Source organism: Tetrao urogallus (genome assembly GCF_951394365.1).
Source record: "Tetrao urogallus genome assembly, chromosome: 4".
Classification (NCBI taxonomy): Eukaryota; Metazoa; Chordata; class Aves; order Galliformes; family Phasianidae; genus Tetrao; species Tetrao urogallus.
The window spans coordinates 31,352,628-31,379,561 of record NC_136817.1 but is presented as its reverse complement, the minus strand read 5'-3'; the positions used below and the strand labels follow the sequence as shown (position 1 = coordinate 31,379,561).

The following is a 26,934-nucleotide window of genomic DNA, read 5'->3' as shown; positions in this document are numbered from 1 at the left end:
GGAGTAGAGGCTACAAAGAGCTCCAGGTAAATCTGTGCTGTTCAGCCTTGGTCTGACTGTGTAAAAACACAACCACTTTTAGCAGTAAGCATGTAATTGCAAAAGTTACTAATTAAAATCAGTGCTTTTTAGATGGCTTGATTTATTCACCATTTATGTCTGATTTGTTTTAGTGGCTATGATAGTGCTGATTTGCTTCAGATCATCTTTCCCTTCAGGATTTATTTTTAAAAGTTATTTTTTTTTCCTTGCCAAATTGGAACACACCTGCTTTACTTATGTGCCTTCCACCTCCCATTGATTTCCTTGAACTTCCTGTAGCTCAGAACAGGAAGGCTCTCTGCTCCTTGGAGTATTGGCTATGTGCTGTGGCTCATTGCACAGCTCCATGTTCTGGGCTTTTTTAGGCTCAGACAGGAAAATAAACATGCAGGAATCTTATCCTGTGGAGATGTTAGAGGATGCTGGGATCGCTCGTAATTCTTTATTTATTGCAGAAAATGAGAGCGATAGCTGACTTACTCCAAGAGGAAAAGCAGTTGCCCTGTTTTTGGTGGTCAGTAAGGCCAAATACTGAAAGCAGGGGGAGTAAATTCAGCCACGCTGATTCTGCGAGTTGCTTGTCACTTATGTAGGATTTCAGTAGGCTTTATTTTATTATTATATTTATGTTGGAGGGGTGGTGAGTGGCATTTCTGGCTGATTCTTTTGAGGACAGGTACCCTAGGGTGCGTCTTTGAAGTTAAAAATAGCAGCGGTTTAGATTACTCAGCGTGCTTTGTGAATACATTCATGTTTTTCTCTGTCGATCTCAGTTCAGATAGAGATTTTATATGGGAATCCTAGATTGGAAGCAGCGTTTGCCCTTGGGGTTAGAAATAAAATAAAGGGGAGGGATGGGGGAATGAGAGGAGGAGGAGGATTCTTGGCACCATTGAGCTGTGTCATGTAGCTATGATTACAACTGGCATTTTCAGGGCAGTACTTTTTGGCAGCTTGTGTTTTCTCTTGCAAATGCTGCTCGGCTGTGACCAGTACAGAAGAGGAAGCAGAGGGATACGTACTACGGCACATTTCTTACTGCAGCAGGGAGCTTGCTGGAGATTGAAGTAATACCTGAGCAGGTGAAAAAATATATGAATGATTCCTGAAAAACCTGGTGTTTGGCTGTTTATTTGGAAATACATTTGCTCACATAGATGTTAGAAAGAAACATAGTCTACATCTGCAAATTATTTGAAGCAAGCTCAAGTAATCCAAACCAAAGCTGTACTGGTCATTTTTCATTATATACAAGATAGACAATTTTTACGTAAGGAATTTCTGGGATGGTGTTGAGAGATAAAATACATGTGAGGGCATTGTTTTCCCCTAATATTCCTTACGGTAATATGAAATCTATCTATCTATATCTATATATATATATATCTTAGCTTCTGTCCTTTTTGAAAGTCCCCCTTGTTTCTTATGTTTTTATATAGTCATCTCATATCCCGTAGTAATGTTTTCTTCCTCTTTTAGTATATCAGTGTGATAGATGCATGTTTGCATTTTATAGCATAATTGTAACAAAAGATCTTGAGCTTTGAGTCAGAAAAGACAGAATAACGCAGAACCTTTGTGGTAATCAAACTAAATTACGTTTGAGGTCATGTTTCAAACACTGAAAGGTCCTGAAGTTGTTAAAGGGAAAGGGGACTCTGAGAGCTGAGTTCAGCCAGATGACTGCTGATGGAATCTGTAGGTTTGTCTGTTGTGTAAGTAGCACTGCCAGTGCTTCTAGAGCTGTATTTGTTTCACAGAGCTTGAACATGCCAATCAAAATCTAAAAGATTTGGTAGGAGAAATAAGACGTTCACATTGTTTGGAGAGGCTGACAGAGGTGGGTGGAGCAGTGAGTGTTGGACTGGCTCGTAACAGTCTTGAGGGATGCAGAGAAGGGAATATGCCATTGCTCAGGTTTGCAATGGGAAGGACAAGAAAAGCAGGATTTATTTCAGCTAAGCTGATTCAGGTGAAATTTGATGGAAAGTACTTTGTCCTGCTCCAGCTTTGAGGCAGATAAGGCATTTCCTTCCCGGGAGGTCTCTGATAGCAGATCAGGCTGCTGTCTGTTGCTGTGGATGAGCAGTATTCATCCCTTCTGGAGGAACAGACAGATGATCTGTTTTGACCTCTTCCAGCTCTACATACAAATGGCAGTGGATTGAAAGCATGTGTCCGGAGTGAGATCTGTCTTTCTGATGTTTTTTCCTCCTTGCCCTGCTTATAAAGCGCCTTTACTCATCCAACACCCTGTATTTAAGACGAGCTTTTCTAATGTCTGCAACATGTTGCCAATGGTATGTAACTTCTTTTAGATCAGAGCACCTCATGCTGTAGAATAGCTTTCATTGAACCTCTTTGCTGTTCTATGCACGTCCTTTCCCGTGTCTCCTTTCCTATCTGAAGTTAAATCTCCACTTGTGCATGCTCTTAATTTTTTGTTTTGGACTCTTATCTACCTGCTGTTCAGTTTATATGCTGTTGGCATGAATCAAGCCTTTACTAGATAGCAGCATCTGGCAAGACATAGGTCTTATTAAAAGAGATCAAAAATGCCTGGCATACCCTGAAATACTGTAAAAATAAATTAATGCTAGCAAGATTAAGAATAAAGCAAATCTTTATCTCTGTTAGAGCTGTATTACTAGAATTATGCACTACACTCTTTGTCTTGAAAATCCACCACAGAAGAATCGAAGGTTGATCCTTCAGTATATCTTTTTGTAAATACAGTTGTCAGCATTAGGTTCCTCCACACAGGCTCGTTGGGCAAACAATAATCTCCTTTCATGCTAAAAAGTCTTTTTTTTTTCTCCAGTGTCTAAGAATTACGTTTGGGGATAAAAGAGCTTTGCAGAGCTTTATCTTCTAAAACCATTGTTTTCTCTGTTACTTTTGTGCTAGTTCCAGAAATATTGGTATCCAACAGTTAGGAACCATACAATTAAAATGTATAAACATAGTGCTGTCATGAAGAGTCTGAAATTTTGCAGAATAAAATAATTATCGTTATAGTACATGTGTGCCGCAGCCCTGGGTTTATAAAATACGCATTAGGATTTTATAGTTTATGTTGATGGATTTGTACTATGTTACTTATGCTACTTACTACTTCATATCCTAATATATTTATAAATAAATCACTGGAGTACTTACAGTATAATCACATAATCCGTTTATATGACTGAAAATGCGTTGGCCTTGGTCTTGCCCCCCTTCGATGGCATATATTTTTATTCGGATTAATAGCTTTTGGGGGTAAATAAATTCAAGGCTGCAGCCTTGTGTTTATTTATGCTCTTTTTATAATGAGGACAATTGGTTGTCTTTTCATGGTACTCATTCAGGAAAGCCAGATTAGAAAGAATGAAAGAAAATGAGTGCTAACTTCAAACGGAAAAAAAAAACATGGTAAGTTTTAATCTAGAAGGTGAATATTTTAAAATGAAGAATGCCTGAAAAAAGTGTATAAAAACAGAAGCTGCTATTTTGTTTGTGGTTGCTTTATGTATTGGACAGCAAAATTTGACAGTAAAAAGTTAGGAGGTCCTTTTGAAGATCTATTAGCTACCTTACTAGATAATAAGGAAAGCTTTTTGACTGACTTCTGATCAGTGCAAACTCCTGTTATGTGGCTATAGGAGAAATAGTTCAGCATCTATTGTCTGAGGATGTTCAAGGAGACCTCAATTTATTTTCAAGCTATTTAATGGAAATGATCAGAACTCTCAGAGGTGGAAAACGGTAGCTGTCCTGAGCCCTGCTTTTGCTAGTCCACGTAGCAGAAACAGGGTGTCTTTTCAGTTACTGAAGCGTGTGCACACATACAAAATAGGAGGGTGGGGACTGGGTTTCTAGGCAGCCAAAGAAAATGCTTGTATTTTAGTTAGAATCTTTTTACCTTGAAATATTTTGGTTTCCTATGGTCTAATTTATCTTAGATGTTTTGATAGCGGGGAAAGAAGCATGCTATGGTCTATTATTTAGTGTGATTCACTAAAGCAGTCAGTATTCATGAGATCTGTCAGTTTTAATGTTGACAGTACTGTGGCAAAACAGATGTGAGATTAAGTACCAGGGTACACATGGATGTAAGTACATACTTCTAGGGATTGTGTCCTAGCTCTTTTCCAAAGCAAAGTGGTAGATTTCTAACCGCCTTTTAGACTCTTCTCAACACAAACGATGAAATGCTGTTAAAGGGAATGTGGGTGACACCCAGCTATCAGTCATCTCTATTCTACCCCTGTGATGTTGTGCATTGCCTCACTGACATGATCGATTGCTTGCATCCCGCAGACTGAACAGTAAGTATAAAAGAATTGCAGAACATGATCGGATTCTGGAGTTCATTTCACTGCTGCGTCACCAGCCTTGACAGGGGGTTTGGAGAAAAAAGAGGCCTTGTTATCCTATGAGGCACTGTGAATGTTTAGGAGAGAGAACAGTTATTTTTCCCATGCATAAGGGGAAACTAATGCTACTGATTTTTATTTTATCACTGAAATCGCATCAGTGATAGTGACAGGTTTAGACTTGGGAGTGATACTTGCATAATATCAGGCTCCACTGTTGCTTGTTCAGATCTACCTCTGGACACTGTGCAGGAATTGTAAGGAACAATCTATGAGCAAGTTCCCAGATAGCTGCAGGCAGGATCAGGCCCTGGGGTTGGTCAGAAGCTGGCCCTGTGCAAGAGTAGTGGCAGGTGCTTCCCATCGTTTCAATGCCCCAGTGGAGGGCCCACTGAGCAGGAATACCTCTGGCGCAGCATTGGTGAGAAGCAGAGACTACTCATGCTTTTTTTCTGACTAAGCTGAAAATGGCTCAGTGCAGCTCTGGATTCACCTTCACAGAATCACCCGGGTTGGAAGGGACCTCAAGGATCATGTAGTTCCAACCCCCCTGCCTAGCAGGGCCACCAAACATACACATTTAGATCAGGTTGCCCAGGACCCCGTCCAACCTGGCCTTGAACATGTCCAAGGACGGGGCATCCACAACCTCCCTGGGCAGCCCGTTCCAGGGCCTAACCACTCTCCTTGTAAAGAACTTCCCCCTAACATCCAACCTAAATCTTCCCTCCTTCAAATTGGATCCATTTCCCCTAGTCCTGCTATTGTCAGCCCTTATGAAGAGTTTACTCCCCTCCTGGGTGTAGGTTCCCTTCAGGTATTGATAGGCTGCAATGAGGTCGCCCCGCAGCCTTCTCTTCTCCAGGCTGAACAAGCCCAACTCCCTCAGCCTGTCCTCATAGGGGAGGTGCTCCAGCCCCCTGATCATCTTAGTCGCCCTCTTCTGGACCCTTTCTAAAATCTCCATGTCTTTCTTGTACTGAGGGCTCCACACCTGGACACAGTACTCCAGATGGGGCCTTACAAGAGCCGCGTAGAGAGGGACAATCACCTCCCTGTCCCTGCTGACCACCTCTCTCCTGATGGAGCCCAGGATCCCATTTGCCTTTCGAGCTGCCAGAGCGCACTGCTGGCTCATGTTAAGTCTCTCGTCCATCAGGACCCCCAGGTCCTTCTCTGCTGAGCTGCTCTCAAGGACCACTCCTCCCAGCCTGTACGGGTGCCTGGGGTTCTTCCGGCCCAAATGCAAAACCTTGCACTTTGTCGTGTTGAACCTCATTAGGTTCACCCGAGCCCAGCTTTCCAGCCTGTCGAGGTCCTTCTGATGCTTTTCAAGAAGTGAGGTGATAATACATACCTGGTTCTTGCCAAAACTCTCTGATGAGTATCTGACTTGCACTTTCTTGCTTATTTATCTTCTGTGTTCATTATTCCAGCAAATGCCAGGTCACTGCTTTGATTATATTGAGTTCTGATTTAATAAAATGACTCGTAGAGAAAATCAAATTGTTTTTTGTATTATGAGAAGAGATGTTTAATTTGTAAGAGAAACTATCCATTTTTAAAGCTAGTTTCTCTTCAGGAGAGTGCATCTTATTGACTTTTGGGGTAAATGAACTACCTCTGTGTCGAAACACATCAAATAGTGTCCTGTAGATTTGTTACTGTGCTGAAGTAAGATGAACCAGAAGCTTCTGAAGTTGTGCACTTCCTGAGGATAATTACCCTCCTTGGGATGCTCTTTCACAGCATCAAAGGTAGAACTCTTGGCTTTGAAGCAGGAGAAGGACTGAACCCTTGTGTTGCACAAGTTCTCATTTTACTTCAGCAAGAATTTTTGGGGGTCAGTGACCTGTCCCTCATCTTCCAAGATCTTCCGGTAATGCTATTTACCTGTAGTATTGACAGTCCCGTAACGCTGTGCAGAAGATAATGCGGTATTTCTTAATATGTTTTGAGACACTGGTGTACACTGTTTATCTGTTTGCAGTCCTGTTCCAGTGGTGAGGAATAGCTGCAGGCTTGGCTGCTCTCCTGCCTTGCCTTTGGCTGTGAGCTAATGAAAAATACATGAGTGAGCACCTCATAATGGAAGAGCAGGCAATAACAGGACTTTGTTGTAACTTAAATATCTGTTTATTGAAAGTGATCTTATTGAGTTGGTTAATTTTAGGTGTTCGGATTTCTCCAATACATGACAAGGATGATCTCTTCTTAGGGAATGATCCTGCTAAAATGGTGAAGTCCCAGCATCCCAAATGTACCCATGTGGAGTAGGGAAACTGCCTGTTACTGGAAAGGAGAAGTTGGTCTCACTGCCTTCTTCTACCTTCAGAAGACGTAGCACCTCTTTGGTACTGGCAGCCTTTTTCAGTGGGGCTTTGTTGTTTTTTTTTGTTAGCTTTGTGAGTTAGCCTTGCATGTTCAGTCTGCAAAGTCCTGGTACACTGTGATTGTCCTGGCTTCTTGCTGGAGCCTTGGAGGTGTTCCCAAAGTTAACCACTGGAATTTTAGAGAGCCATCAAAATAATATGGCTGTGTATGACATCCATTTGGCATCGCTTGCTTCTTGTTCAATCAACAGAATGGACAGCAAAAATATGGCCCTTGGTTTTTGTTTCTGCTCAGAAACCTTGCGGTGTCCAGTTTTGTTTTGTTAGCTTTATTTTCCTCCAGAAGTAGAAAGATGCATGTTTCAGTGTGCTTTGCCTTGGTTTCAAACCTCCCAGCTGTTTATGATCGGACAGCTATTGGAACTCTATGCAAGACATAATTTTAAGTGCTGTTAGGTGTTGTGGGGCATGCACTGACTATTCCAGTTGATTGCAGTGCAAATGTATAGTAAGCCTGTAAATCATAGCGAGTGTTGTGATTAAAAATCATTACAATATCATAAGATTATTTAGTTTATTGCAAATCCTTCTAGACTATGCAATTAAAATCATAACCACAAGTATAATCCTGTGAGATAGTCACTTCATTACAGTCTCCTTCTGGTTTACTGTTTGTGTTGTTTTGATGCCAGATTGAATAACCGAATGTTCCTCTGTACTTAACTTTAGCAGCAGCCTATCTTGTTCTCTTTCGTATCCCTGCTAATTGTGAAGGGTTTTTTTTTTTTTTTTAACATGGTGATTTCAGTTCTAGTGGAAAAAACAACCTGAAATGATGAAAGTTTTAGAAAAGAATTGCTGGATTTTGTGTCTATCACAATAGATGTTTTATCAGATGATGAGAAAATAAATGACTTGCAGCCATTGATATCTGGCGTTAGGTGTTCAGGTGGGTGGCTGGGAGCAGGTCAGTGGCTATAGTCATTTTGCTGCGGAATTACAGCATGACTGATTTGAGCTGCTGAACACAAGTGGAACAAATAGGTCACTCGGAAACAGATTTCAGACCAGATCAAGCCTTCTCATGCAGTTTCAGATATTAATCTCCTTTCTGGTGTGGTGCCTTCTATTTTTTTCTCCCAGCATGTTACACATCCTGTTTCCTGTGCAGAGAAAGTGTAAATGGGATGATAGGAGTAGCTTGTGCCAGTTGAGCAGAGCACAACGACTCTGAGTGTTGGAGTGATTCTGATAAATGCCCAGATTGAGATAATCAAAGCCCACCAGGGGATTTGGTTGTTTCCCTACTTATTAATTTTAATGATAATTGAATATCAGTGCATTACACAGGCCATACAGCTCAGCTTCAAGCTTCCCAAGGCCTGTATATTCAATTTTAAAATGTTGCTTATTCAGAGGCTGGTATACTTAATGTAGAGGGGTGGTCTTTGTGCAGTCAGGCTGTATGGATAGGCGGGAGCTACCCTGTCCCTTGGAGTCGCAGTAATTCGGTCTGGCAGAGCCTGCTTCTCAGAACTGTGCAAGCGTATTGAACTGGCAAATGTCTTTAGCCTCGAGGGGATTTGGTTATGATGCTGCTTGTATAATGTTTGTAAAAGGCATCTGCTGTGAAGGGTTGGAGAGAAAACAGGGAATCCTGAGCAGCCATTGCTTGGTGTTTGCAGTTGTTCTGTTGCCTATGTAAGCCCTCTGGGCTTCTCTCATGTCTGCTCCTTTTGAGCTCTCCACCTTGTGGGCCCCGCTGTTCATCTGCTAGCCTGGGACATCTTTCCTCACCGCTCTGCAAGGACAGGGCTCTCTGACACACAGGATGTGAGTCCCTGTGCATCTCTGTAGGCATTGCATAGTCTTCAGCAGAGACAAGAATCTCTGAGCTGAGCTTTTTGGGTGAGAGGCTTTTCCCTCATGAATTCTGTGGTGCAGTAGTACACTTATTGTCCCTGTTGAGCAAGCACAGAGAGAACAACTGAAGGCCCAAGCTGGGTGTTTGTGCCATCTCCTCTCCTGGCCTCTCCTGGGTTTTCTTCTTGAGGGGGGTCCTGGGTTGGCGGAGTCTAGAAGGTTTCTTTAAAAAAGAAAAAAGAAAAAAAAAAAAAAAAGAAAAAAAAGCAAGCAAACAAAACACATGGTCTGCTTCCCACTTTATAATCTTTGTTTTGCCTGCTCAAAAATAAAGCAGGGAACAGAAAATAATGAAAACAAATCTTTTTCCACAGACAACACTGTGACCAAAAAAAACTATTGCTTGGCAAATTTCCGTTCTGTGCTCTGCACGCAGACTTAAATAGGAGAATTGCACTACTCTTCTCCTGTCTTACAATGTAAATACATAAGTAATCAAAATGAAAATAGGAAAGAAAGTTAGGCAACTCCCTGCTGTTCAAATATGTTAATTGCAAACTATTGACATTCTAGTCATGCTGTTTTTTACTGACTTACAGTTTCCTTGCTTGTGAAGTAAAACAATCAATTAAAAACACTATCATAGTATTAGCTAGTTTTCATTTAGGAGTAAGAGATGTATGCATGAGTGAACTGAAGATGATGGTGGCTTCATTGGATTTAAGGCCACTGAGGCTACTACAGTTACGTAGGTTGATCTCCTGTGGCAAGCAATGTGTGGAAACTTGTACAGGGGTCCTTGCAACAGGTCTGCAACTTTGCTTTGACCTACATCGTATCTTTTGGAGATTGATTTCTGCTTTGATTAAAGGCTTCTTGTGGGGAGTATGCCCTGTTCCTTTGTATCTTGTGCCAACAGCAAGTTGTTCTTGTTGCAAAATGAATATTTCTATCCCTGAGTTAGTAAAATTTCAGTTCTCAGTGCCTTCTGTTAGTTTTATGAATGCCTACTTGTTATTTTTCTTCTCTTCCCCTTGCCCGTTTCAGGCAGTTAGGGGCCACAAGCAGATATTCTTTGCTTGTTTGTTTTACAGATTTCTTCAACTATAAAAGCAGGTTTTTGATCTCTAGAGTAGTTGTGGACTTTCTTTTCTGGGCCCTTTACAATCTATTGACATCCTTTTTGAAGTCTTGCCATTTGAAGTGAGTGCAGCTTTCCAATAGTGGCCTTCGTAAAGCATTGCATTATCTCCTTGTTTGCTCTGTAAGGCAAATGAATCAAGTGCTGAGGAAAATCACCCCTGAGCTGGGTGCCAAGTAGAAAGAAAGCAGCATTTCAGAAGTTGTTCAGATGGATCCTGTGAAAGAGGAGCTGGAGTACGGTACCACATGTGTCTACGACCAGGAGCTGTGCCGGAGCTGTGCTGAAGCTTTTACTATCAGCTGGACTCTTGTTATTTTGGAGGAGGGGTGTAAGGGGCATTTGCATTGATGCCTGTGTGAGTGTCTTGCTTGCACTGTTTCTGGTAGGGTGAAAGGTTCCTGTTACTGGTAAAAATGTAATCCTGCAGCCTCCTAAATTTCTAGGAAAGGTAAGATTCAGCCCAGCCTTAATGCACAGAAAGGCTTTGCCCTCAAAGCCAAACCCTGTGCAGTTTCTTGGGGTGCCATGTTCCTGAACGAAACAACTTTTTGCAGCCCATGCCTACGCTTGGGTGTGAACGTGTACGTGGCACTTCCTGTAGAGGGACAGGTGATAGCTTTAAAGTGTGTGTGATAAGGAGGCAGTATGGGAGAAGACAGGGAGAAGCTGTAAAGATGGAACAGTAGTTTTTTTTTTTATTTTTCCCCTAGATTGAGTATTCTTTTAGCATAAAGTTTCTTTCACAGTTTAGTGCTTGAAATTTCTTTGTGCACCACAACTTATGGGCAAGGGTGCTCGTTATAAAAAGCTTTAGACATTGTACAGGATGGGGCAACTTCTCAACATCCGAGTGCCATTTCTTTAGTGTTATAACTTTCTGTGGCTGCATGTTTTGGTAAGAATAGTGTCAGTTAACCACGTAACCTGGAGAAGTGCTGTTTCCTATGCTAATTAGTTCCTCCCATTAGAATTGAACTTTTTTACTTTTAGAGCGCATTCATTCATCTCTTCCCTTTCAAATTTCAGTGTGTTGTGTAACGCATCCAGTTCTAGTCAGAGGAACAAGTCTGAAGCTGAAGAGACAAAGACTGTAAGGGGATTGATTTCATGGTTTAACTGCTAAATAATAATGAAACTGGGTTTGTAATTTTATGTTTATGTGAAGTGGTCAATCTGTTTGTTCAGTAGTGACAGCAAGCTGTATAATAGGAATAAATAATAATCTTGTTTGCATGCTGAGTAGTGCCTTTCCTCCAGGGGACTCCTGAGTTTCTGGTGAAACAAACTGTTTTAAATAATCTTCAGGCTACAGATGAGGATTATCTTGCCCGGCAGTAAAATGCTGTTGCTGTGGTTCAGCTGTGTTACATCTGCACAGATCACAAATCTGAGAGCTGCTTGCATTCAGCAATGTGTTTGCTGCCCAGATGTCTCTTGCATGTATCCAAGGGAGCCCTTGCTTGCAGTTTTGAGTGACCCTTGGTGAGTCCAAGAGAAGAAGCGCTGAAATACGGCTTATCAGATCCCCCTTTGAAGGTTTCAAGTAAGGATTCAGCTCCTGTGGCAAGTTCTCCATGTGGTTGTCTATTCTTGGCACATAAAATGACTAAGCTCTCCCTTACCTTATTCAGAAGTTTTTAACTTCTTGCAAAACAGTTTTCCCCGATTTTGCAATATTACAGCTGTTTGCTGAAACAGCACTTATGTTTGAGCTGCAGACTTCTCAGCTAGTATTTAGCAAGTTATTGTATTTGTGTTCCTGGCCACGGCATGGTGATACTCAATTGTTTTCAGTTTCGGAGGATGTCAGAGACCCGGGAAGAGCAGACAGAGTGGTGTCAGGTTGTGGGTCAGAAAAAATGACTGATGAAATATAGAACCTCTATGGAAATGTATCCCCTCTGAGATGGTTTGGGCATAGAACATCCATCATTTAACAACCCCTTGCCCCCTAAAGACAAACACAGAAACCACCACTACATCATTTCTTCTCAGCAACAGTGGTGATGTGGTGGCAAAGGCTGCCCAGGCAAGTGGTGGAGGTGTTCAAGAAGTGTGCAGATGTGGCACTGAGGGGCATGGTCAGTGGGCATGGTGGGGATAGGTTGGGAGTTGGACTGGATGACGTTTGAAGCCTTTTTCAACTTTAGTGATGCTATGAATGCTATGAATCTGTTTCTTCAGTTCCATATTAAAGGACATATCGAGGGCCAGATCATGTCTCAGGCTTGTACGTTAACATCCCGGTAATTCCAGTTCTGTATTTAAGAAGTAACAAGTCTGTTGCAGTGGAAATTAAATCCCATGGAAAAAAAGTAACTAAAAGTTACATTATGTTGTAAAATAAGCATGACAAGCAACCACATGTATCATTTATTACCTATAGTGGGTAAGTACTTAACAGTCATAACAAACGCATTCTGTTCATTTATTTTTAGATCTTAGCATACTGATTCAGACCATAACTAAAAGTGAATATACAATCAATCTGAGGAATTTTATGCTGGTTTAATAACATAGAACCGCCAAGGGTCTTTTAATTAATTAACTATTCTTTGTTCAATCACTATAGATTGCCTCACTATAGGGATTGTAGGGCAGAATTCACCCTGAACTGATCATGTTTTACCTACTTACTGTAATCTGTTGATAGTCTTTGTTGTGCATATAAGTGAGAACAGCGCAAAAACCTGGAAAAATTGTAGTCAGATACTAAAAATGCAATGCCTAATTTGCAGCTGATCAAAGAAAAGTGCGTTAAGACCCAATTTGATGGTGTGGTGAACAAAGTTTAGCTGTCTGACAAATGGGAAAAGTGGATTTTCTACAGAGTTCAGCTTTCTTTGTTTTTGGTGACAGTTGTACAGTGCTCAGCACTTAGGAAATAGAGCTGAGCTGCCTTTCTAAGGAACAGCTCTTTGGAAAATCTGGCTTTCAGTTTTCCTATGAGTAGCCTCATGTATTAAAGAGCAGGCAAATGGAGATGTTAGGAGGAGTTGCAATAAATTGCATAGTGTATTTGCCTGCTGTGCAGGGCAATTCCCATAAGAGGATCTGCACAGACGGACCAGCCTTCCCATTTCTTCTGTCTGGGTGTGTTGGCAACACAAAATCTGCTTGGTGTCGAGGATGACTTCAGATAGCCCTGCCACCATGGCACGTCATTAATGCTGCTCACAGTGACCGGACTGAGAGGGCTTCAGTGTTTATTAGGGGAATATAATCATTTAAGCCTGAATAAGCTTTAAGCTCTAATGTGGCTGTTTGGCCAACATAAATGAGATGTAAATTTGTGCTGAATAGCCACTGATGACAGAAAGATGATTAATGCAAAATTTGACATTGATTTATGGGTGCAGTTGTCAGGACCTGAGCCATGAATGTAACATTATCTCGATGAAAAGCTTTGGGTGGATGAGAGACCAGGGAGCAGGGCTAAAATAGTGCATTTGCTGGAGCGCGTGATACGGTGTGAGGGCTGTCTGTAATGTACTCAAATTCGATGTATGCCTGAGAGGTTGGGCTTTTCCTGCTTGCGTAATTGTATCACTTTGAAACTCTTCAGAAAAATGTTTTACTTCCATTTAATGTACTTCAGTTTTTCTTTTATTTGAAAATATTTTTTAAAAATTTAAAATCTCACTCCTAGGAAATTATGGCTAGCTATAAAGATGAATGACTTAGTAGTATTTTTGCAGAAAGTATTTGTTTCTTCTCTTCCCTCACCGTGTTGCATGCATTAAAAACAGGCCAAATGTCTTGCTATGCCAGTTGTAGGCAATGAGAAGCCCCAGGTCAGTTTTTGTTTTTCTAAATGTTAGGGCAAAATAGTAAGACGAAAGGCTTCCTTTCTCATCTAATCCTTTTGAAAGTTGTTCCACAAGCCTCTTAGCGCTTCTCATCTGACAATACCATCCCGAAAGCTTTGAAAATCCAAGCATTTGGTGATAAATCTAAAATGTATGTCATAACTGTGCTGAGCCCTTCTGAAAATCTGCCTCTGTCAGTCTTCCGGTGTTAAACTGTGCTGCCGCTGCTCTTTGCTGCAGCTCTTGTTAAATTGTTCTGCAATGACTGTTACATTAAGCAGTGAAAAATGATTTAATGGTATTGTGTTTCTCCACTGCCGCTTTCATGCTCATCTCCATTGTCTTAGCGTCAGATGCTGGACAGCAGTGTGAAATGTGCATCTGATTCAGATGCATGAAGAATTTAAAACCTTAATTAAAAAAAAAATAATCAAAAAGGAGGGGGGGTTTGGTGAGGAGCACAGTGCTTTGTTCTGGGAACAGGTCAGAGCAGCTGCTGATTAGGCATGCTGGAGTGGGGCTGATGCTTCCTTTTATTTCAGCTGCTGTAACCTCCAGCTGGGTTCTCCTTCCATTTGGATTTCTGTCCTGACATCTTTCATTGATCATGCAAATGATCAAAGTCTGAGCAAAACTTCTGTCCCATTTTCATTTTTCTGTTACACGTTACAGTGCAGCACTGAAGACTAGGTGACTTTGTCCTGGTGTTACATTAAGCAATTTCAGTTGTGTGGATCTTGAAATAGATAATGTATTTAATCACAAACATGTCCTGCAGAAAAATTTTTAACATTTTAATTGCTCTCCTTCCTTACAGACTTTCTGGATGGGATTTGCTTTAGCAAATTACCATGTATGTTTTGAGATATTATCTCAACTTTACAAATATCTGCATTGTTATTCATTTTGTAACCACTGTGGAGCAACTGAAGAGTTTCCAAAACCTTTGCACTGTATTACAGAGAAGAGACTCCTCCAGTACACATGGTGGAAATAAAAAAAAAAAAAAAAAAGAGGTGTGGCAGCAAACTTTGTGTGTTACAGATGCAAGGAAACATGGCAGAGTCATTCAGGTAGCAAGATCAAAGATTTAAACCATAAAGGATGGTGAGACCCTGGCACGGGCTGCCCATTGAGGCTGTGGATGCCCCACCCCCAGAGGTGTTCAAGGCCAGGTTGGATGAGGCCCTGGACAGCTTCACCTGGTGGGTGGCAACTGGATGAGCTTTGAGTTCCCTTCCAACCCAAGCTGTTTTATGATATGAAGTTCTCCACACAAGTTCAGGTCACTTGAGCTTGGTCTTCGTGTTAAGCACTTTCTGTCAGGAGCGCTTAGTTTCACAGTTTCAGCATGAGTCTTTCCTATTTCTTGCATTTCCTTATTTCTCTGAACAGCCTGCGTGGAAACTCTTCTTTGTATTACTTTGGGAAGAAGGGGAACATTTCTTCTGTTTATGAAAAATGATTCCCTAGCTTCTGTCTAGAAAACTGACTTGACTGTAGTAAGTGGGGAAACTTGCATTTACTTTGGATGATATGGATATACAGAAGTTACCCAGACTGTTCAGCTTAGGGGCCAAAGAAGAGTGGTGCTGAGAGAGAGAAAACTGCAATCCAGTAGGTAAGGGTGAAAAATGTAGCTTAAAAGTTTTGGTATCGTTATTTATGCATTTTCTAAATTGACAAACTGAGGAAAATGTTCCAAACCACTAGAAAATATACTCAGTTCCTTTTTTGGGAACTTTACTTTTTAAATCAATTTATGAGGACAGACTTTTACTCAAGTAAGGAGATCAATCAGATTTTCTTTCTATCCTCTGTTCTCTGTCAACATTTTTCTTGACAAGTAGCTGTTGTCAGTAGAAATATATGTCTGTGTATATGTATAAATGCTTTAGTTTAAAAATGCCATCCAAATGAAGTTTGAGGGAATATCATACTATGGAAATGCCAGGATCCCTGCTGGTTAGGATAGCTCTTGATATTTAAAAGTTTTAATAAACATTAGGCCAAATACCATTTTCACTGATCTCACTGAAATCTCCCTTTGATACTGGCTCCTGCCGCTGAAATGAGCTCCAAGCAGCAGAGGCTGTGTAGCAGTCTCTTCATCTTTCGTTGTAGGAGGGGATGTTGATGTAAAACAGAAGTCTGTCTGTACAAATAATGTCTCTTTTGTTTTGGAAGATGAAATTTTAAAAAGTATATTTGAGGTGAAAGAAATAATTTGGTTTACTCTACAGTAGTCTCAACAACTACTCTGCAACTCTACAGTATTCTTTTTGTCTACCATCTACTTTTCTTCATTTAAACTCAGGCCAAGAAGATGCCAAATACCTGCCTGGTGAGGTTGTCAAAATCACTTGTTTTACTGTTGTTTTTTTTCCCCTCATTTCTCCGTTTGCTCTATGTTTATGAGTGATTTTGGTCTTCTGATCTCTGTTGTTTGGGATTTATAATTGCCTGGAAAGTTACTTGGCTGTGGTTGGTGTCCTTCCACTGTCTGGCTGGTAGGGGAAGGCACAGCAGGGTGAGTAGACAACCTAATTGAGAGCAGTGCCCCAAAGTAGCACTTGGACTTTAAGCCTGAGTCCTCACACTGGCATAAACACACTGAAATTTTCATCTGACCACTACTTAAGGTGGGACCCAGTGATCCAGCAGTGGTGCAGGGGAGTTGGAGAAAGCCATTTAGCTGAGTATATGGAGGTGGTGTGCAGTGGCACGCTTGTTCTCTAAGTCTTCAGCTGCTTGCTGAAATATCTAAGGTGTGGGGGGCAGAATGGTGAGGCCAGACTGTTTTCAGTGGTGAGTGGAGACAGGACAAGGGGAAACGGCTGGAAACTGCAGCATAGGAAGTTCCGCACAAACATGCGCAAGAACTTCTTTACAGTGAGATGACGGAGCACTGGAACAGGCTGCCCAGGGAGGTGGTGGAGTCTCCTTCTCTGGAGATGTTCAAGACCTGCCTGGATGCCTACCTGTGCGACTTGCTGTAGGGAACCTGCTTTGGCAGGGGGGTTGGACTTGATGATCTCTGGAGGTCCCTTCCAACCCCTACAATTCTGTGATTCTGGGATTTGCTTTCCTTTCTTTGAAAACTGAAATGCCCTCAGTGAAAACCAGCCTGTCCTTAAATCCTATGGCTCCAAAAAGCTGAAAATCTGCACAGTGGCAATGAATCATAGGGCATAAAATAAAACTGGCAGTATTGGTGCTAGGCTTTGAAGTGGTTAAAATTTGGGCCAGTGTATCTAACTGGTGTTTTGTAGCAGACAAGATGGTGACACAGTCACGGTCATCACGGTCACTTTATAGCTAGCACAATGCTGCTAAACTTCCAACCTTGCAGAAAATGATGTGCAGAACTCTGCCTGACTTTCACTAGAGATTTAGCCTTACACAACCTTGCTGAAGTCAATGAAGCCATGCAGAGGAGAGCTGCTCAGGTGCACTTACTTGCTTTAATGTTGGAAAATGATAGCGGGGGAAAGCTGGTAGGCAGCTTAAAAAGAAAAAAAAAAAAAAGCCCAAATGGTGGGGCTCTGGGATGGGGGAGAGGAACAAATTGATGGAAGGAGCTGGCTGGGAGAAGAAAAACATGCATGCGGGAGCTTGGCTGGGGACTGTCAATTGGTAGCTGGGTCTGAACGCCAGCTGCATAAAAGATAATTGAAGAGCCTGCCCAGATATTGCTGGGTTGGAAGGCAGAGGGAATGGTACAGAGCTGAGCACTGTGCTGGCCTGCCCTTCTGGAAGGGCAGTGGATTTCCCTGGATAATGCCCTGCTCTTCTCTGCGCTTGAAGTACGCAGAGCTCAAGTTCTTTGCCAATGTAGGAAGGGGCAGTCACATAAAAGGGTAGAAAAAGCGAAGTTACATAACAGTATGGAACTGGTGGCCAAATGCAGGTGAAAGAGACCAGAGCTGCTATAGAGATGTAATGCTGAGAGACAAGAGACATGGAGTTGCTTATGTTGGAAAAAGGAGATATTGGGAGGATGACATACAATAGGAAACTTAATCATTTTTCTCTAGAGGAAAAAGGGTGAAAATGTTTAAAACCTCTTTGAATTTTACATCTTTGATTCAGCAGCTTGCAGAGTTATCCTGCATAAGTTGCACAGTTCCATATGTAAGAATGAGAGAGGACTAATGGGGGGGAGGGAAGTAAGGCTTCTTGTACCCAGAAATCTGTGAAGTAGGTAGTAGCAGCAGAAGTAGCTTGCATAGTCCTTGTGCTGAATGAAGGAAGTGCTGCTGGGGTTTCTGGGCAGTCCTGGGAGCCCCTTTCTTTAATGCTCTTAAGCATCCCTTCCCTCTTTTGACTCCTAGGATTTAGTTAAATGCCTAATTGCTTTTAGCAGCCCTGAAATGTGTGGGCTTGAAATGTGTTTGCCAACTTTGGTGGCTGCTTCAGATGGAGACAAGTAATAAAAATTTCCCTAAAAAAAAAAAAAAAAAAAAAAAAAATCAGAAAAACCCACTAACGACCAAATAAAAGCTTTGAAATCTTCATTTCCTATGTCAGTATTTGTTTTTGGGGCAGCAGCTTTTGCTGTGCTGCGGTAGCACATTGCAGTCCTGGAATCCCAGTGATTAGAAACATGCCTGACCAGCGGACAGATGGTGAATGTTTTAGAATTGTCCATTTAACCCAAGGCAGCCCCACTGAATGCTTTTTAGCTCTTATATGTGTGTTATTTGAATGTGTGATATCTTTGGCCTTTCCACGGTGTGCATGAATTACTTGCTTCCTATTGATGAAGCCGAGTGCATCTCGAGTGCCTGTTAACTTGCCTGCAGTGGTGTACTGGAAATTTCTGATTCAGAAATAGGTCTTCTATAAATGATTTAACATCAGGCCATTGAAATGCATTTGTGTTTTCCTTCTTACAGCTATTAAAGACTTAGAGAAAACATTTAGCACCAAATTAATGTTGCATTTTTGTTTTAATCCTGCAGATGGGGTTGATTTATATTTCAAAAATATGTGCTGCAGAGAGGAATTAAAATGTTACACATTTTGTTCAGTTGTACTTAATATTTTTTTGCGCAAATATTTTCAGCTAGATGCTGTCATTTTAATGTGTTGTGTTTTCTTTTTCATTAACCGTTACGGTGCAACATATCATCCTGCATGGTTTGTAGCTAGTTTGTATTCCTTTATTATTTGAAGGAGTTGTTTGAGGTCTGCAATAATTGGGAAGCTGCAACCAGGCGGAAGGTGCCAAGGCTCTCTTCCTTGTCTCTCCTCAAGGAGAGATGGCAAAGCAGAGCTGTGGCAGGCTGCCTGCAGTCTCCTGGGTGAGGCAGACCCAGCTGTGCTAATTGGAAGAGAAAGAAATGGTGCACTCTCACATGCAGATAGGAAAGAGTGAGATGGGATTAGATGGCAGAGCAGAGATTTTATACAATAGTGATGGCTCTGATACAATCTCCTTGGTTCTCCCTTGAGGATTATGAAGAGGTGAGCAGCCTTAACTCATTAGTATTCCCCTTTCCTCTTGCTCTTTGGCTGCTTGAGATCTGATGGCAGGATTGCTTGGATTTGGGGTTCTGTTCTGGAGGGGCAGCATAGCCTGAAGCCTGAGATGTTAGGTGATATGGCTCTTGTTGCAACTAAGATGTGACCTCAACTCAATACTTGGTTCTTCCTCCTCATTGTTAATTGCTCTTAGGGAATGAAAGCAACCATTAGAATCACTGGATTTCATTGTTGAACAAAGGAGCTTTCTTCTACTTCCACTAACAGCGCTTGGAGCTGAGCTTAACTCTTGGACATGTGCTTAGTTTTGTGAATGAAGAGCATAATGGTTGCCTTTGAAAATTGATCTGAATTAAAGAAGTGTTTTTCTGAGGATTTTTTGTATGCTTTCTAGCTAAATCATTAATGAAATGATTGCAACATCACAGTCTCTGCAAACATCAGTTCTCTGGAAGAAGTGTCCACTAGATACCCTCTAAATGTCATAGGGAGTTGCACTGTATTCTGTGGACTTCCTTATACATCTCCACTTACTAAAACAGTTTGACCTCAGAAGTTTCCATTGCAAATTTTTTTCACTGAGCACTTCCCATACCTGCTTGGCATAGGATCGTTCAAACCTTCAGTTGCAAAGAGCAAAAATTACTGAGGTCATTGCAGCAGGGACCTACACCTCGGGTGGGAGAAGTGGAAAAGTGAAACACCTCCTTCTCAAAGGGAATCTCCAGCTCGATAAAAAGATGACCTTGCATTTCTATGGTTTCATGTCAAAAGAAATTGCTTCTCCCCAAAGTTAAGCATGAATCCTGCTCAGGTCTGCCTTGCTTTAGCCATAGGCATCTCCCTAGCTTCATCTGCGGTCCTGCCAGAGGGATGAATTGACAACAGAATAGGTCACAGCCTGTTTAAGCACAGAGATGCGTGGAGGATTTTGAAATAAAGATGAGGAAAATTTCTCCAGGTGAGGTTCCTCGCGTAGGAGATGGGTGGTACCTGTGAGCTCTGCACATCACAGCACGTACATCTTTGGGTAAAACCGCTCAAGTCCATGCTCCTATCTCTCAGGTCAGGGAGGAAGGGTACATGTGGGAGAAAGAATTACGTATTTCTGCTGGTATTTATAACTTATTTGGGACTGTAGCATTGCATGAAGCTTTCATGCTACTTGTTGCTGTCGTATTCATATAAAATTTAAGAAAAGCATTTCCCTGAAAAAAATGTCATCATTATGTTGACTCTGAGGGTGTTCCCTGTCAGCTCTGCAGTAATGGTATCTGGGTTGAGAAGGCCCTCAACTTCATCTCAGGCACTATTCCCAATAAAATCTTGGCCTTTGGCCTTGGAAGGTGTTCAGCTTGGAATATAGCTATTACCTTGTATTGAAGCACCTTTAAATTACCTTCTGTGTCCACAGCTGTAATTAGAAGCAGGCAGTGGCACTGAGCAGAGGCTTAGGGAATTAAGCCCCTGTAGATGAGCAGTCCAGAAGTTGGTGAGAGGAACAGAACTGAGATCTCTAGTTCTCCTGACTTCTTTACTGCACATGGGTTAATCTAATTTCTTAAAGTGATACTGCACTTGTCAAAAGCAGAAGGGAAAAGTTTATGTTGCATGTTCCTACTGTAGGCATTGCTGCAGTGCTGGACCAGGAAAAAGCATTCTTTCGAAGTGATTCAGTCTAGCGTGTGACCAAAATCAAAACAACAAAGTAGTTGTTACAACTGCCATAAACATCTGAGAGAAGATATCTTGAAAACCTGCCTAGTATGTTCAGAACAGCTCAAGCTTTTCACGTTCCTGTCACCTTTTCTGTTGAAACTAATCTGCTCTTTTCATGAACAGAGACTTCAGTGACTGGCACTCTTGGGAAGCAGAGTCACGTTTACTTAGTACACCACTGCTGATTTTTATGGCAAACGGTTGAGTGGGAGAGATCAGCTGGAGAAATGTGCTTGTCTTCATTGTGCAGGGCAGTGATTTGAGGACATGATAGAAAGGAACCTAGGGAAGCAGGGACAGATGGACTGTAAATGGCTTTTCACCTGTGTGTATGATAGGAAAAGGCCAACCTGTGGCCCCATCTGCTTTTGTTTTGTCATTTGGAGTGCTAGTGGAAAGACCTGGTGGTATGTTTTCTCACTTCTGAAAAGTCTGAACCAGAAGGTTTTAATTAGCATCTTTTTATATTTCTAACGGGTGTTTTATCTAATACATTTATTATCGAGTATGTATCAAGCTTCCAGTATGGAAAACGCTGCCAGATAAAACATTTTTTTCTCCATTAAGTTTTCTCCATTAAGCATCCTGCTATAAACCTCTGACTCCCAAGGTGATCTTCCATGGGAAAACTAAGATTTGGGGAAGTTGTAACTTTAAAAAAAGTAATACTTATTCTCTTTACACAGTGGGAAGAAATCGGTGAGGTGGATGAAAACTATGCTCCGATACACACATACCAAGTATGCAAGGTAATGGAACAGAATCAGAACAACTGGCTTCTGACCAGCTGGATCTCTAATGAAGGGGCATCCCGCATCTTCATTGAACTCAAATTCACCCTGAGGGACTGTAACAGCCTTCCAGGAGGACTTGGGACTTGCAAAGAGACTTTTAATATGTACTACTTTGAGTCAGATGATGAAGATGGGAGGAACATCAGAGAGAATCAGTACATCAAAATAGATACCATTGCTGCTGATGAGAGCTTCACAGAGTTAGACCTCGGCGACAGAGTTATGAAGTTGAACACAGAAGTGAGAGATGTTGGGCCTCTAACGAAAAAAGGATTTTACCTTGCTTTCCAGGATGTGGGTGCCTGCATCGCCCTGGTCTCTGTGCGTGTGTACTATAAGAAATGCCCATCAGTGATCCGCAACCTGGCACGCTTTCCAGATACCATCACAGGAGCTGATTCCTCACAGCTGCTAGAAGTGTCAGGCGTCTGTGTCAACCACTCAGTGACTGATGAGGCACCAAAGATGCACTGCAGTGCTGAGGGAGAATGGCTGGTGCCCATCGGGAAGTGCTTGTGCAAGGCAGGGTACGAGGAGAAGAACAACACCTGCCAAGGTAAGGCTTTGCAGGGGGTCATTGTGCTGAAGTAGCCAGGATGATGTTCAGTCTTGGCTTTTTTCTCTTCCGTTTCTTTTCATCATGTCTGGTTGAGATGACTGTGGCAGGTTGGGTTCCCTCTTCCACTGAGCTCCTTTGAATGGCTGTGGCAGGTGAAGAGGCCTTGGGTGGATATAGTGGGACCTCATATCTATGTACGTGTCTCTCCAGTGCTTTGAAATTTGTTTCCCATTTTGAGATGTTTTGTGTTTGTATTTAAAGGATGATTTTTTTCCTATTGCTCTTTGAGGTGGGGGCAGAGGTGGTAGAACGTGGAAGGTTTGGTATTTTCTTCTCAGGTAAATAGTTTAATATAAAGCTGCTTAAAATTAAATGTGAAGTCCCACAAGCAAGAATGCTTCCTTATATGCTCAAGTTTGCTTATGTGCAAACTTGAGCATATATGGCTGAGGTTTCTGAGTTTCTGTTCAGTACAGATCTGCTGAATCAGGGGCTTTGAGGAAGTGATCTAGGGTGTCTGAAGTTTAAAACTTAAATACCTTTTGAAAAGTGTAACGTACAATGAGGTGGTACAGAAAGTATGGTGTTTTGTATTGAATATTTGTAAAATTTGTCCTTCTGTTGTAGATGTGTAACTGTTTAAAAGAAAACCTATTTTGGCGAGAAAGAGAAAAGTTTGGCACAGACTTGCTTTTGCAAAACTTACTACTTCATCATCAGTTGCGTTTCCCATCTTCTTACCTTCTGCTTGTGGCCACTTAGAAGGAACCTGTGGAGAAGGCAGAAGGATTCTCTTCCAGCTGAAGACAGTGTTGTGTTTCCTCTTCACTTTGGTTCAGAAAGCTATCTTTGGCATTTACTGTTGGTGCATAGGATGGATCTGTGCCTGCCTGAAGTGACCTGTGGCCATGATCCTGTAGTCCTGTAGTACAAGTCTATTGTACTTCAGGTCTTCTCAAGAGTTAACTTATTGGTAAACTTCTTTTTTTTTTTTCTTTTTTACTAGGAGAGTCTCTCTTTTCTGCAGTCAATATTGCAAAATGAGTTGTTTTGCTTTCATGTGCCAATAGGAGTATTTCTCCCGTGTGTGTGAAGATGTCTGACTTGCTGTTTGACACTGCGCAGGGGACCAGAGATGAACACTGACTAGAGCTGAGGAAACATACACTGTTGCAGATGAAGGAGATGTGCCAGATATTTCGGCAAGAATTTGCCTCATTGTGGCAAAAACTAGTGCATCCTGAAGTAACATGCGCTGATTGGGTCCAATGTTTAGACACTGACTTGAATCACCTGTAAGAATTTTTGTGGAGTAAGAGAGAGTACATTCATTAATTGCTACTCAAATCCTGGCCTCTCACTGTGTATAATCAGCATGAGACATTTTAAGGTGATCTTAAAGGACTTAAAAGCCAAAAAAAAAAAAAAAAAAAAAAAAAAAAAAAAAAAAGCCTTGCTATGGTAAGACATACCCACATAAACTGCTCTTATACTTCTCTGACAGTCTGCATCCTCAGCAAAGGTCTCTTACTTTAATTACACTGGACTGTTAGTCTATGGTTCTTATTTGTAGGAAAGCCTAAATTCCACCACCAGATCGATGAGATGTTGGGATCCCTCATCCTTATGGGTGATCTCAATCACCCAGATACCTGTTGGGAAAACAACATGACAAGCTGCAAGTGATCTAGGAGACTTCTGGAGTCCATTGACAATGACTTCCTGGTTCAGGTGTTGGGCAGACTGACCAGAGGTGAAGTGCTGTTGGACCTGGTTTTCTCCAGAGGAGATTGTTAAAGGCATTAAGACTGGAGGCAGTCTGGGCTGCAGTGACCATGCCCTAGTTAAGTTCATGCTCTTGAGGAATGTAGGACTGGCAAAGAGTAGAGTTGGGACCCTGAACTTCAGCATAGTGAAGTTCAGGCTGCTTAAGGAATGGCTGGACAAGATCTCCTGGGAAGCTGTCCTTAGAGACAAAGAAGTGGAACAAAGCTAGCTACTCCTTAAGTATGCCTTTCTGAAAGCGTAAGGGCATCCCATCCTTCAGAATAAGAAAGCAGGATGAGGAGGCAGGAAACTGACATGGTTTGGCAAGGACCTGCAGGTCAAACTGAGGGAGAAGGGCATATACAGGCAGTGGAAATGAGGACACGTCACCTGGGAAGAATATAGGGATGCTGTCTGAATATGCAGATGTGAGATTAGGAAAGCTAAGGCACAGAAGGAACTGAACTTGACAAGGGATGTTAAAAACAACAAGAAGGGTTTCTATAGGTACATTGGTCAGAAGAGACAGACAAAAAAGAGCATAATTCCTCTGATAAATGAGAAAGGAAAACTGACTGCAATAGGTATGGAGAAGTTTGAGGTACTCAATGATTGCTTTGCCTTAGTTTTCACTGGCAGCCAGGATTTTCATATTTCTCATGTCCCTGAACCTCATGGTGGGAACTAGGAAGGCAAATTTCCCCACTGCAATGGTAGAACCAGTATAAGACCACCTTATGAGACTGAATGTGTACACGCATCTGGGACAAGATAACTTGCATCCTAGAGTCCTAAGGAATCTGGCTGATGTGGTTGCCAAGCTGCTCTCCATCATATTTCAAAAGTTATGGCTGTCAGATGAAGCTACCAGTGACTGGCAAAGTCAGTTTGAGGGCCCCGTGTGGATGTCCTTTGTCTAACCTAGGTCATGATGCCAAATGTCTCCTGCTGGTTGGCACACTAAGGTGTTCAGATGATAGAAGACATCAGCCTTAGGCTGTCCAGAATGTCTACGTTCAGTACATTCAGAGTACGTGCTGATGTTGTTTGTGAGTAAAATGCTTTCTGGTTGGGGTGTTGCTATACTCATAAGGATGAGCTTTTTTATAGGAGAGTAAAGGAAATTTGCAGCCTGTCAGTAAGGTAAGTCACACTGAGGGAGATGCTATGTAAGTTTTGCTTTGATACTGGTAATTCTTTCACAGGCTGGCTCACATTTAAGAAATGCACACTATGCTCCTGGCTGACATAATGATAATCTGGGAAGTGTGTTTTGTACATCTGACAAATCCCTAAGTAACTTCTTACCTTTGGTTTGTAAATCAATCGCAAGTGGTCTCCCTGTTTGCTTTCTTTTACCATTAAGGAGGTTATTGCTGACTATACTTCAGGAAATGTTTTCAACCCTGAAGAGCCTGGCTTTGTTTACTAAAATTTCTCATGCAAAGATGACATTTTCCAAGCTCTAGTGTCATGTCTGGACAAAGCAGACTACAGTCTAATAAGAGACGATGTAAATCCCAGTCACCTCGCAGACATATGGGAACTATTGAAATCCCTTCTGCCTACAAATCATTAATTGGCAATGATGTTCTGAATTCATCATCTTGTCAGCAGGGTTCCTGTTTGAAGAAGGCACTGACTGTAACAGCTGAGCAATTTCTCTCACTGGGGACACTAAGGTTGTAAATATGACATGGTCTAATCTCCTTATATAATGTGCTCGCTCTCTCAATTAATAATGGCAACTAGGCAGTGTCTACTGTAAAGAACCCAAACTACTTGTGTTTTACACCTCCTCTGGCAACTATCAACAACTATGAGACAGCTAGAGGTAAATTGTGACTGTTTTGGGACATATTTATAAAGAACCCGGTTCTAAGGTTCGTTATTCACAAGAATAAATTGTGGTACTAGTTAACAATAAAAACTGAAAGCAATTGTTCTGAATTTCTATGCAGTCTTACAGAGCAGTGATTTGGTGCAACTGAAGGAACCGCGGTGATTGGCTTTACCTTGGTTCACCTGAATGGATCCGTTATCAATGCTCCTGAGCATTTTTGCTAGCTTGAAAATGCCTGGTGGTGCTCTCCTCATTAGCGGGCAGTAGGTTCCCAAAGGCCAGATCCTAAAATGCTGTGAAACCAATGTGGCACCACTGAAGTCTGTAAGATCTTCACCCACTTAGGGTTTTGGACAAAGAAATGTATCGTTCCCGCCTTTGTTTCCCTCTTTCTGCTTTGTCTGGGGCAAGTGTGGTTGTAAATTCAGGGTTAGTTGCTTACCATTTGGGATTTGTGTTTTCGTCCTGAGTACACCCAATGTGTTCTTACCGAAAACCAAGAAGTGCTTATTTTTATCCCTTTAAAGACTCTGTAGCCCATTGTCCTGGAAAGAAAGGGATGCTGACCCATTGATCAGGTGAGACCTAAATATGCAGTGTTTGGCTCAGCAGCGAGGTCCTGGTGATGATATGGAGCCACAGAGCTGTAACTGCAGGTGTAATTAGTTAGCAGAGCCTGATATTTTTTCAGCTGCCTTTCAGAGCTGAATCACAAATGAATAAAATATTTGAGTTAAAAACAAACAAAAACACCAAAAATCCATAAACAACTACATTGAAAGAGAGCCAAGCTGAAAAGGCAAGTACTGAGTTCAGGCGATCAGCAGGGTCTCCTTTCCAAGGATCAGTGGATACTGTTGCTTAAGGAGTCATCAAAGGCGTGCAGCCAGTTCTAGCCAGCTGCAAAACGTGGGCAGTATTACAGATGTTGTAGAGATGGACAAAATAATAAAGAAAAACTTCACCTAAGTTTTTCTTAACTGCTTTCTGAGGGAAGAGCTTTGAAACTGAGGAGTGGATAGGGATGGATCATGGTGTATAGCTTGCTTTCTCTAGAAAGGATCAGCTACCAGAGGAAATATTTGGATTATTTTTGTAGAACAGCTCTAGAAGATTCAAATTCTTCTTTCTTGAGTGTTGATATTTGTTGTTTGATTATTCTTTCTTTAATAAACTTTGCTGAATATCACTATGCTTCTACAACCAATATTTAATT

At 41.7% G+C, this 26,934-nt stretch overlaps 1 protein-coding gene across 4 annotated transcripts in view; it reads left to right on the top strand.

Moving 5' to 3' along the window:
• The window catches only part of EPHA5 (EPH receptor A5), a gene marked incomplete at both ends in the record, with an annotated part of 195,883 nt that overhangs the window by 18,658 nt on the left and 150,291 nt on the right, over nucleotides 1-26,934 (top strand). For all 4 annotated transcript variants that reach the window (XM_079535086.1, XM_079535085.1, XM_079535088.1 and 1 more), the window contains one exon: nucleotides 21,442-22,105. In XM_079535086.1, coding sequence (XP_079391212.1) covers nucleotides 21,442-22,105 — 664 coding nt within the window. The remainder of the gene's footprint in view (nucleotides 1-21,441; nucleotides 22,106-26,934) is intronic.